The sequence below is a fragment of the Homarus americanus genome, unplaced genomic scaffold (genome assembly GCF_018991925.1).
Source record: "Homarus americanus isolate GMGI-L3 unplaced genomic scaffold, GMGI_Hamer_2.0 scaffold8169, whole genome shotgun sequence".
NCBI classification, from domain to species: Eukaryota; Metazoa; Arthropoda; class Malacostraca; order Decapoda; family Nephropidae; genus Homarus; species Homarus americanus.
Genome location: NW_024732845.1, coordinates 197,398 through 208,513, shown reverse-complemented (window position 1 = coordinate 208,513; position 11,116 = coordinate 197,398). Strand labels below are relative to the sequence as shown.

The 11,116-nt window shown below is 46.0% G+C and overlaps 1 protein-coding gene across 1 annotated transcript; it reads right to left on the bottom strand.

Annotated features, from left to right (window-relative positions):
• Positions 1 to 283: 283 nt before the first annotated feature.
• On the bottom strand, positions 284 to 9,669 carry LOC121869131. The gene is made up of 3 exons (XM_042370317.1): positions 9,511 to 9,669; positions 744 to 1,241; positions 284 to 460 (listed from the first exon to the last, which is right to left on the bottom strand). The coding sequence occupies exons 1-3, from the start codon at positions 9,667 to 9,669 to the stop codon at positions 284 to 286; spliced, it is 834 nt and encodes a 277-aa protein (XP_042226251.1).
• Positions 9,670 to 11,116: the final 1,447 nt, after the last annotated feature.

Sequence of the window (11,116 nt, the reverse complement as noted above, 5' to 3'; positions counted from 1 at the left end):
TATTTTTTTATTTTTTATTGTACCAAGTCATTCAACAACCATAGACCAGTTAGGTGCTAGAGAGTGCCATAGAGTGCTAGAGAGTGCCATAGTGTGCCATAGAGAGTGCTAGAGAATGCATAGTGTGCCATAGAGTGCTAGAGAGTGCCATAGTGTGCCATAGAGTGCTAGAAGTGCCATAGTGTGCCATAGAGTGCTAGAAGTGCCATAGTGTGCCATAGAGTGCTAGAGTGCCATAGTGTGCCATAGAGTGCTAGAAAGTGCCATAGTGTGCCATAGAGTGCTAGAGAGTGCCATAGTGTGCCATAGAGTGCTGAGAGTGCCATAGTGTGCCATAGAGTGCTAGAAGTGCCATAGTGTGCCATAGAGTGCTAGAGAGTGCCATAGTGTGCCATAGAGTGCTAGAGAGTGCCATAGTGTGCCATAGAGTGCTGAGAGTGCCATAGTGTGCCATAGAGTGCTAGAAGTGCCATAGTGTGCCATAGAGTGCTAGAGAGTGCCATAGTGTGTATAGAGTGCTAGAGTGCCATAGTGTGCCATAAGTGCTAGAGAGTGCCATAGTGTGCCATAGAGGTGCTGAAGTGCCATAGTGTGCCATAAGGTGCTAGAGAGTGCCATAGTGTGCCATAGAGTGCTAGAGAGTGCCATAGTGTGCCATAGAGTGCTAGAAGTGCCATAGTGTGCCATAGAGTTCTAGAAGTGCCATAGTGTGCCATAGAGTGCTAGAGAGTGCCATATAGTACCATAGTGTGCCATAGAGTGCTAGAGAGTGCCATAGTGTGCCATAGAGTGCTAGAGAGTGCCATAGTGTGCCATAGAGTGCTAGAAGTGCCATAGTGTGCCATAGAGTGCTGAGAGTGCCATAGTGTGCCATAGAGTGCTAGAGAGTGCCATAGTGTGCCATAGAGTGCTAGAGAGTGCCATAGTGTGCCATAGAGTGCTGAGAGTGCCATAGTGTGCCATAGAGTGCTAGAGAGTGCCATAGTGTGCCATAGAGTGCTAGAGAGTGCCATAGTGTGCCATAGAGTGCTAGAAGTGCCATAGTGTGTATAGAGTGCTAGAGAGTGCCATAGTGTGCCATAGAGTGCTAGAGAGTGCCATAGTGTGCCATAGAGAGAGAGTGCTAGGAAGTGCCATAGTGTGCCATAGGGTGCTAGAGAGTGCCATAGTGTGCCATAGAGTGCTAGAGAGTGCCATAGTGTGCCATAGAGTGCTAGAAGTGCCATAGTGTGCCTAGAGTGCTAGAGAGTGCCATAGTGTGCCATAGAGTGCTAGAGAGTGCCATATAGTACCATAGTGTGCCATAAGTGCTAGAGAGTGCCATAGTGTGCCATAGAGAGTGCTGAAAGTGCCATAGTGTGCCATAGAGTGCTAGAGAGTGCCATAGTGTGCCATAGAGTGCTAGAGAGTGCCATAGTGTGCCATGAGTGCTAGAGAGTGCTACAGTGTGCCATGGAGTGCTAGAGGTGCCATAGTGTGCCATAGAGTGCTAGAGAGTGCCATAGTGTGCCATAGAGTGCTAGAGAGTGTCAAGTGTGCCATAGAGTACTAGAGAGTGTCATAGTGTGCCATAGAGTGCCATATAGTGCCATAGTGTGCCATATAGTGCCAATCATGCCAGGTATATTATACCTGTTACATTACATAGGTGCCATAGTGGTCTGGCAGTACGGAATTATTTAGCTTTATATTGAAATGTGGGGAGTAGACACCTTAGAGTTAGAGCCTCCGTACCTGGCCTGGTGTGTGTTGCAGGTGTGTTGCAGATATACCTGTATGTGTGTTGCAGGTGTGTTGCAGATATACCTGTATGTGTGTGTGGAGTGTGTGCAGATATACCTGTATGTGTGTGTTGTAGGTGTGTTGCAGATATACCTGTATGTGTGTTGTAGGTGTGTTGCAGATATACCTGTATGTGTGTTGTAGGTGTGTTGCAGATATACCTGTATGTGTGTTGTAGGTGTGTTGCAGATATACCTGTATGTGTGTTGCAGGTGTGTTGCAGATATACCTGTATGTGTGTTGCAGGTGTGTTGCAGATATACCTGTATGTGTGTTGCAGGTGTGTTACTGATGTTTATATACCTGTATGTGTGTCTGGTATGTGCTGCAGATCTCCCAAACTTGCAGGTGTGTGTGTGTGTGTGTGTGTGTGTGTGTGTGTGTGTGTGTGTGTGTGTGTGTGTGTGTGTGTGTTAAATTAACTCTGGTGGCTGGGGAGAAGCAGGTGAGGTGCGGGTTAATTAACATTCATCACCTTTTAGCAATGTTAAGACTGTTTGTTGTGTGTGTGTGTTTTATTTATTGTGTGGGAGTAGTGGTAGTGGTAGTAGTGGTTGTGGTGGTGGTGGTGATGGTAATAGTGGTGGTGGTGGTAGTAGTGGTTATGGTGGTGGTGGTGGTGGTCGTAGTGGAGGCAGGGGTAGTGGTGGGTGGCAGGGTAGTGGTGGTAGGAGGCGGTGGTAGTGGTGGTGGTTTTAGTAGTAGTGATTGTGGTAGTGGTAGTGTGGTTGTGGTGGTGGTGGTGGTGGTGGTGGTAATAGTGGTGATGGTGTGTAGTAGTGGTGATGGTGGTGGTAGTAGTGGTTGTGTGGTGGTGGTGGTGGTGGTGGTGGTAGGAGGCAGGGTAGGTGCAAACCGCTGCAGAGGTAGTGGTAGTGGTAGTAGTGGTTGTGGTGGTGGTGGTGGTAATAGTGGTGATGGTGGTGGTAGTAGTGGTGTGGGTGGTGGTGGTTGTGGTGGTGGTGGTGGTGGTAGGAGCAGTGGTGGTGGTGCAAACCCTGCAGAGGTAGTGGTGGTGGTAGTAGTGGTGGTGGTGGTAGTGGAGGCAGGGTAGTGGCAGTGTGTGTGTGTGTGTGTGTGTGTGTGACTGGGCAGTGCACCACTATTGAACTGCACCATCTGGCTACACTAGCATCGCCACACACGTCTTGGGACACAGACCCTGTGTGTGTGTGGGGTGTGTGTGGGGGTGTGTGTGTGGGGTGTGTGGGGGTGTGTGTGTGTTTCTGGGTGCATGGTGTGTTTGTGTGTGTGTTACCTCTGTCTTTTGTTTAACTTTTATCGCTTCGTAAATCAGATGAGAGAGAGAGAGAGAGAGAGAGGGGGGGGGGGATCTCAAAATATACTCTGATTTGTTTTCTTAACTCACTTTTTTCCAACCAATAACTTTAAAAAAATACAATATTTTTTTCCCTCGTGTTAGTTAGAACTTTTTCTGTATTTCATTATGAAATTTTTTTTCAGCTGTTCGGGTAAAGTTGTGCTCATCATTTGCATAAACTACGAGGGACGGAGGAAGAAATTCATTATCATCTAATTAAAAAAAATGTGTTTGAGAATTTGAATTAGAGAAGGTGTGTGTGTGTGTGTGTGTGTGTGTGTGTGTGTGTGTGTGTGTGTGTGTGTGTGTGTGTGTGTGTGTGTGTGTGTGTGTGTACTTCCTATCATAATCCTACCCTGAAATAATTATATAAACCAAGTAAACACAAATAAACCTTCCTCTTAAACCAAACATATACAAAGATTAACCCAACCCACTCCCACCCCACCCCACCCCACCCCACCCCCAATCCACAACCCCACCCCACCCCACCCCACCCCACCCCACCCCACCCTCCCACACCACCCCCACCCACCCCACCCCACCACCCCACCCCACCCCACACCTAAACACCCAGTATATAAATTCTTCACACCTATAACCAATCATCATTATAATTTACAACTATCAACCCAACCAATAGTTTTAATAAATAACTAAATACATCATTCATCAAAATCTACATAAATTTTTCCATCCCAAACTGTCAACAAAGGATTAAAAAATAAAATAAAAATAATTATATTTTGTTTTATTTCAATCACACCTAACTAGTATATAGGAAATTATTATGAAGTAAAAATAAGCTTGGCCCTACCACTCATGCAGTTGCCGATACGTAAATAATGAAGAGTTAAACCTATTAGGGATAGGGACCCCCAAAAAAAAAATTGTATTTGACGTTGTTGATGTTGGTAATATATTCTGACAGATGTAATTCAGCTGTTCGATGATTGGGGTGCGGGTAATTATGTATAGGGGGGGGTAGGGAGGGGAGGGGGTAGGGAGGGGGAGGGGGTAGGAGGGGGTGTTAGGATAGGGAGTCAGATTTGAAAGAGTGAATGAATTGCTTTGGGGAGGAGGGGAGGAGGAGGGGTGGGGAGGACGATGGGGAGGGGGAAAGGAGGGAATGGGGGGGAGAGTCGAGGGAGAGGTGGAAAGGAGGAGGGGAAGGAGAAGGAAGAAGAGTAAAGGAATGGGAGATTAGAGAGACAGACAGACAGACCAAATGACACACACACGCACACACACACACACACACACACACACACACACACACACACACACACGCGGCAGATATCACTAATAATTACACCTAAGGGTAATTACAAAGTTGAATCCGATCATTGTGGCGAGGCGAGACGAGCAAATAATGGACTTGATCGTGGTAACTCATTGTGGCCCTGTAACTTATTGCGGCCCTGTGGTAACTCATTGTGGCCCTGTGGTAACTCATTGTGGCCCTGTAAATCTATTGTGGCCCTGTGGTAATCTCATTTGTGGCCCTGTAACTCATTGTGGCCCTGTGGTAACTCATTGTGGCCCTGTAACTTATTTTGGCCCTGTGGTAACCATTGTGGCCCTGTAACTTATTTTGCCCTGTGGTAACTCTTTTGGCCCTGTGGTAACTTATTGTGGTCCTGTAATTCATTGTGGTCCTGTAACTCACTGTAGGCCTTTTACTCATTGTGCCTCTGTGGTAACTATTCTGGGTCTGTAACTCATTGTGTCCCTGTAGTAACTCATTGTAGGCCTGCGTGGTAACTCAGTGTGGTCACGTAACTCATTGTGACCCCATGTGGTAACTCATTGTGGGCCCTTGGTAACTTATTGTGATACGTAACTCATTGTGGCCCTGTAACTCATTGTGGCCCGGTGGTAACTCATTGAGGAGCAGTTGAGAAGAGTTAGATAAGGGAAGGGGAGAGAGGGAGGGGGAGCCAATGGAGGAAGAGAAGGGTGGGACGAATAAAGGAGGAGAGAGGAAAGACGAGAGAGAGAGATAAGGGGAAGGAAGGAGAGAGAGAGAGATAAGGGGAAGGGAAGGGTAGGAGAAAGAGGAAGAAGTGGAGGGGAGGAGAGGAAGAAGGGGGGAGGAGGGGGAATCTTCTTAATAAAAAAATAAAAGTTGAGAAGTTCCACAGGTTTGATAAAGTTATGGCTCTCTCTCAAAGTAATGTATTTTATATTGTATTCCATGACCTCATATACTGTATTATTTGTGTATGAATTTTGACGTAGTATATATTGTATTATGTTGTATTTGACTGTATTATACAACTGTGTTCTCTCTTTCAGGTATGGCAGTTAGTGGGTGTGTGACCTCGTTCAACCTTGTTTAATATGTAAGTGTTTGACCTCTTGTGTTGGGGAGTACAGGAACGAAACGCGTAGAGAGAGAGAGAGAGAGAGAGAGAGAGAGAGACCTAAAACGCAGCCCTCACACACACACCACACACACACACACACACACACACACACACACACACAAAAAAACACAACACACACACACACACACACACACACACACACACACACACACACACACACACACACACACACACACACACACACACACACACACACACACACACACACACACACACACACCTTCCATGGCGGACCATATTATGCCTAACAGCCTAACAGTGTCGTTCGGTTTGGATAATTACTTAATACATATGCAAACGGAAGTAGGAACCTGGTGTACCTCGATGCCTGAATTTCTGTGGCACTCCATTCACCCCCCACTCCTCTCCCTCCCCCTATCACCGTTTATAGTGTCAGTGCTCCGGGGTTTGACTGTTGGCACTATGTTAGGGGTTAAGGGTTGTTTGGCACTGTATGTTGTGTGTTGGAGGATTTGATTTTTTTTGGGTGTGGAGGGCAGTTAATGGCTCTGTTGGCTGGTATTGGTGGCACTGTTGTATTGTAACGGGAGTGATTGTTGGCACTGTATTGTATGAGGGGGTGATTGTTGGCACTGTATTGTATGAGGGGTGATTGTTGGCACTGTATTGTATAACGGGAGTGATTGTTGCACTGTATTGTATGAAGGGAGGTGATTGTTGGCACTGTATTGTATGAGGGGGGTGATTGTTGGCACTGTATTGTATGAGGGGGTGATTGTTGGCACTGTATTGTATGAGGGGGGTGATTGTTGGCACTGTATTGTGTAACGGAGTGATTGTTGGCACTGTATTGTATGAAGGAGGTGATTGTTGGCACTGTATTGTATGAGGGGGGTGATTGTTGGCACTGTATTGTATGAGGGGTGATTGTTGGCACTGTATTGTATGACGGGGAGTGATTGTTGGCACTGTATTGTATGAGAAGGGGGGATTGTTGGCACTGTATTGTATATGGGGTATTGTTGCACTGTATTGTATGAGGGGGGGTGATTGTTGGCACTGTATTATGAAGGGGGGGTGATTGTTGCACTGTATTGTATGAAGGGGTGATGTTGGCACTATGGTGGTGGGTGGAGGTGATTGTTGGCACTGTATTGTATGAGGGGGGGTGATTGGCACTGTATTGTGAGGGGGGTGATTGTTGGCACTGTATTGTATGAGGGGGGTGATTGTTGGCACTATTGTATGAGGGGGTGATTGTTGGCACTGTATTGTATGAGGGGGGTGATTGTTGGCACTGTATTGTATGAGGGGTGATTGTTGGCACTGTATTGTATGAAGGGGGGTGATTGTTGGCACTGTATTGTGTGAGGGGTGATTGTTGGCACTGTATTGTATGAGGGGGGTGATTGTTGGCACTGTATTGTGTGAGGGGGGTGATTGTTGGCACTGTATTGTATGAGGGGGGTGATTGTTGGCACTATTGTATGAGGGGGTGATTGTTGGCACTGTATTGTATGAGGGGGGTGATTGTTGGCACTGTATTGTATGAAGGGGGGTGATTGTTGGCACTGTATTGTGTGAGGGGGTGATTGTTGGCACTGTATTGTATGAGGGGGTGATTGTTGGCACTGTATTGTATGAGGAGGGTGATTGTTGGCACTGTATTGTATGAGGCGGGTGATTGTTGGCACTGTATTGTATGAGGGGGTGATTGTTGGCACTATTGTATGAGGAGTGATTGTTGGCACTGTATTGTATGAGGGGGTGATTGTTGGCACTGTATTGTATGAGGAGTGATTGTTGGCACTGTATTGTATGAGGGGGTGATTGTTGGCACTGTATTGTATGAGGGAGGATTGTTGACACCACTAACTGTATGGCACTGTAAAGCTGTATCAGATGAAATAACTATTGGCACTGTAACCTCTATGTATGCAGTGAAATTACCCAATGGCACTGTAAGCTGTATTTCATTATAGAAGTTAATTTGGCACTGTTAACTGTATCCCACCAGCACTGACTGACTGACTCACTGACTTGATTGACTGACTGGACTGACTGACTCACTCACTCACTCACTGGACTGGCTGACTCACTGACTTGATTGACTGACTGACTGACTGACTGGCTGACTCCTCACTCACTCACTCACTCACTCACTCACTGGCTCACACACACACACACAACAAAAACACACACACACACACACACACACACACACACACACACACACATCACTCACTGAACTGACTAACTGACTGACTGGATTGACTGGACTCGATAAATTGTGTCAGGAGTTTGTGAAGCATTTAACTAGTGACGGTTCATAGTGGATTAACGATAAAAAAGTGAGAATAATTTTTTGGGCAACATATTTTCACGACCAGGAGACGGTGGGGGTGTAAAAGTTGATGGTGGTGATGATAGTGGTGATGAGTGGTGATGGTGATGATGATAGTGGTGTGTGGTGATGAATGGTGGTGGTGATGATGAGTGGTGATGGTGTGTTGTGATGATAGTGAGAATAATGATGGTGATTTTTTTTTATTATTATTATTATTATTATTATTATTATTATTATTATTATTATTATTATTATTATTATTTTTCAACTGCTCGTGTGTGTGTGTTGTGTGTGTGTGTGTGTGTGTGTGTGTGTGTGTGTGTGTGTGTGTGTGTGTGTGTGTGTGTGTGGCAATATCTTGTGAACATGAGAAAGAAGATGGGAAGAAGAAGAAGTAAAGGAGGAAGAAGGGACTGGAAGAAACGATGAAGGAAGGAAGGAAGGAGGAAAGGAGACAAGGAGAATGAATGTTGAGGGGAACAGGAAAGAGCTAGGAGGAAGGGAGAGAAGAGGAAATGAGGAAAAAGGAGGAAGATAGAGAGAGAGGGAGAGGGGAAGGAGGAGAGAGAAGAGAGAGAGAGAGAGAGAGAGAGAGAGAGAGAGAGAGAGAGAGAGATAGGTCCTCTGGTTCGTGTAAATGGTTCGTGTAAGAGTGGTTCGTGTTATCGGGGTATAATTTACAAGTTGGGACACTTTAACAGGGTCAGGCGCATTCCATTTTGTAAATAGCTCTGTGAATAGACTGTCAGGGTGATACAACCGCCCCCATGACAGTGTGTGTGTCGTGGGTCATGAGGGTGGGGTGTGAGGTCTCTCTCTCTCTCTCTCTCTCTCTCTAGATCTGTGTATAGTACTGAACGTTTTTCTTCATCTCTGTTTATTCATGGAGATTGTTTTGTTGTTTTGTTTTTGGTGTTTGGAGGGCCTTATGGTGAGATTGTTTTTGTTGTGTTTGGTTTTGGTGTTTGGAGGCCGGTCTTTATGGTAGAGATTTGTTGTTGTGTTTGTTTTTGGGTGTTTGGAGGGCCTTGGTGGTAGAGATTGTTGTTGTTGTGTTTGTTTTTTGGTGTTTGGAGTGGCCTTATGGTAGAGATTGTTGTTGTTGTTGTGTTTGTTTTTGGGTGTTTGGAGGTACTTAAGTAGAGGATTGTTGTTGTGTTGTTTTTGGGTGTTTGGAGGGCTCCATGGTAGAGATTGTTGTTGTTGTGTTTATTTTTGGGTGTTTGGAGTGGCCTTATGGTAGAGATTATTAATATAGGTTTGTTTTTGGGTGTTTGGAGGGCCTTATGGCAGAGATTGTTGTTGTGTTTATTTTTGGTGTTATAATCTCATGGCGAGACTGTCGTCACAGTTCTATTCTCAAAGCGCCTGATGCATCCATGGCAGACTGGCTGTCAGCCTGCGCCTATTCTTTGGTGCTCCGATATCCTCATAAGAGACTGTCGACGCTTGCGTCCTATCTTCTTGGCGCTCCGGGATAAATCCCATAAGAGATCATTGGGTCATCGTGTCTTGGTCTTTCTTAAGGCCTGATAAATCCTAAGAGATCGTCAGTCATTGCGTCTATTCTAAAGGCCCTGGGATAAATCCTGCCATAAGAGACTATTGTCATTCATCTTATTCCCTCAGTGCCCTGATGCATCCCATAAGAGACCCACTGTTGCGTCTATTCCTCAAAGCCCTGATATCTCATAAGAGAGATCATTGACGTCATATTCATCTTCAAAGTCTGACAACCACAGCAGAGACGCCGTCGTCGCGTCTATTCCTGGCGTCTGATGTCCTTGCCAAGAGACCGTTGCTGTTGCGTCTGGTTTCTTCGCGTCTGGGATATCCTTGCTTAAGAGACTGTCGTCATTGCGCTCCATCTTTGCGCCTGAGCATCTTTATGGCAGATTGTTGTTGTTGGTGTTTGTTTTGGGGTGCTTGGATGTCTTTATGCAGCAGAGATTGTTGTTGTTGTGTTTGTTTTGGGTGCTTGATGTGTCTATGGCAGAGATTGTTGTTGTTGTGTTTGTTTTTTGGTGTTTGGGAGGTATCTTTGCGGCAGAGATTGTTGTTGTGTTTGTTTTGGTGTTTGGAGGGTCTTTCAGGCAGAGATTGTTGTTGTTGCGTTTGTTTTTTGGTGCTTGGAGTGTCTTTATGGCAGAGATTGTTGTTGTTGTTTGTTTTAAAGTTTGATGTATCTTTTATGGCAGAAAGATTGTTGTTGTTGTGTTTGTTTTTGGTGCTTCTGGAGGGCCTTACAGCAGAGATTGTTGTTGTTGTGTTTGTTTTGGGTGTTTGGATGGGCCTATGGCAGAGATCGTTGTTGTTGTGTTTGTTTTTTGTGTTTGGAGGTCTTACAGAGATTGTTGTTGTTGTGTTTGTTTTGGTGTTTGGAGGGTCTTTATGGCAGAGATTGTTGATGTTGTTTGTCCCTTGGCCTGATGTCCCCATGGCAGAGACTGCTTCGTCGTTCGTGCCCATCTTCTGCGCCTGACAATCCTACTAAGCAGAGACTGTCATTGTCAGGCCCGTCTGGGGCGCCCGATGCATCCCACGCAGAGACTGGTTGTCAGTCGTACTTGTCTCTTCTTCAAGGCCCGATAACCACTAAGAGACTGTCGGCTGTCGCGCCTGTCTCTGCGCTCCGATGCATCCCTACGCAGAGACCGTCGACGTTGCGTCCTTGTCTCTTCTGGCGCGCCCGATAAATCATGCTAAGAGACTGCTTCGTCATTGCGCTCCTGGTTCTCTGAAGTGCCCTGGATAACCCCATGGCAGAGACTGGCTGTCGTTGCGCCCAGTCTCAGTGCCCTGGGATACCCCAAGAGACCGTCGTCAGTCAGTGTCTATTCCCTAAAGGCCCGATAACCCACAAGCAAGAGACCATTGCCGTCAGTTCTGGTCTTCTAAGTGCCTGATGGGTCCTTGCCAAGAGACTGTCGCCTGCGTCTGTCTCAGTGCCTGAGCAATCCCATGGCAGATTGTTACAGCAGTTTGTGTTTGGTGTTTGAGGGCCTTTTAGAGTGGTAGAGAGAGAGGTTGTTGTTGTGTTTGTTTTTGGTGTTTGGAGGGCCTTATGGTAGAGAGAGGAGGAAGGAAGGAAGGAAGGAAGGAAGGAAGGAGGAAACACCAGGAACGTGGATTGATGTCTCGTGTGTAACTGTACCTTCTTACTGTCTTGTTTGTTTTGTTTGTTTTTGTTTGTTTGTTTGCTTGTGTTTGTTTTGATGTATGGTAGAGGTTGGTGCATTGCGTTTGGAGGCCAGACATGACAAGGGAGATTATGTGTGTGTGTGTGTGTGTGTGTGTGTGTGTGTGTGTGTGTGT

Excerpts from the sequence above, each read along its gene's own strand:
- LOC121869131 (XM_042370317.1), bottom strand. The coding sequence starts at position 9,669 with ATGGAGCGCAATGACGACAGTCTCTTAAGCAAGGATATCCCAGACGCG. Across the intron at positions 1,242-9,510 it reads ACTTTGAAGATGAATATGAC|CACTCTAGGCACACTATGGC; the intron begins GTCAATGATCTC and ends GGCACTCTCTAG. Across the intron at positions 461-743 it reads GCACTCTATGGCACACTATG|CACTCTATGGCACACTATGG; the intron begins GTACTATATGGC and ends TGGCACTTCTAG.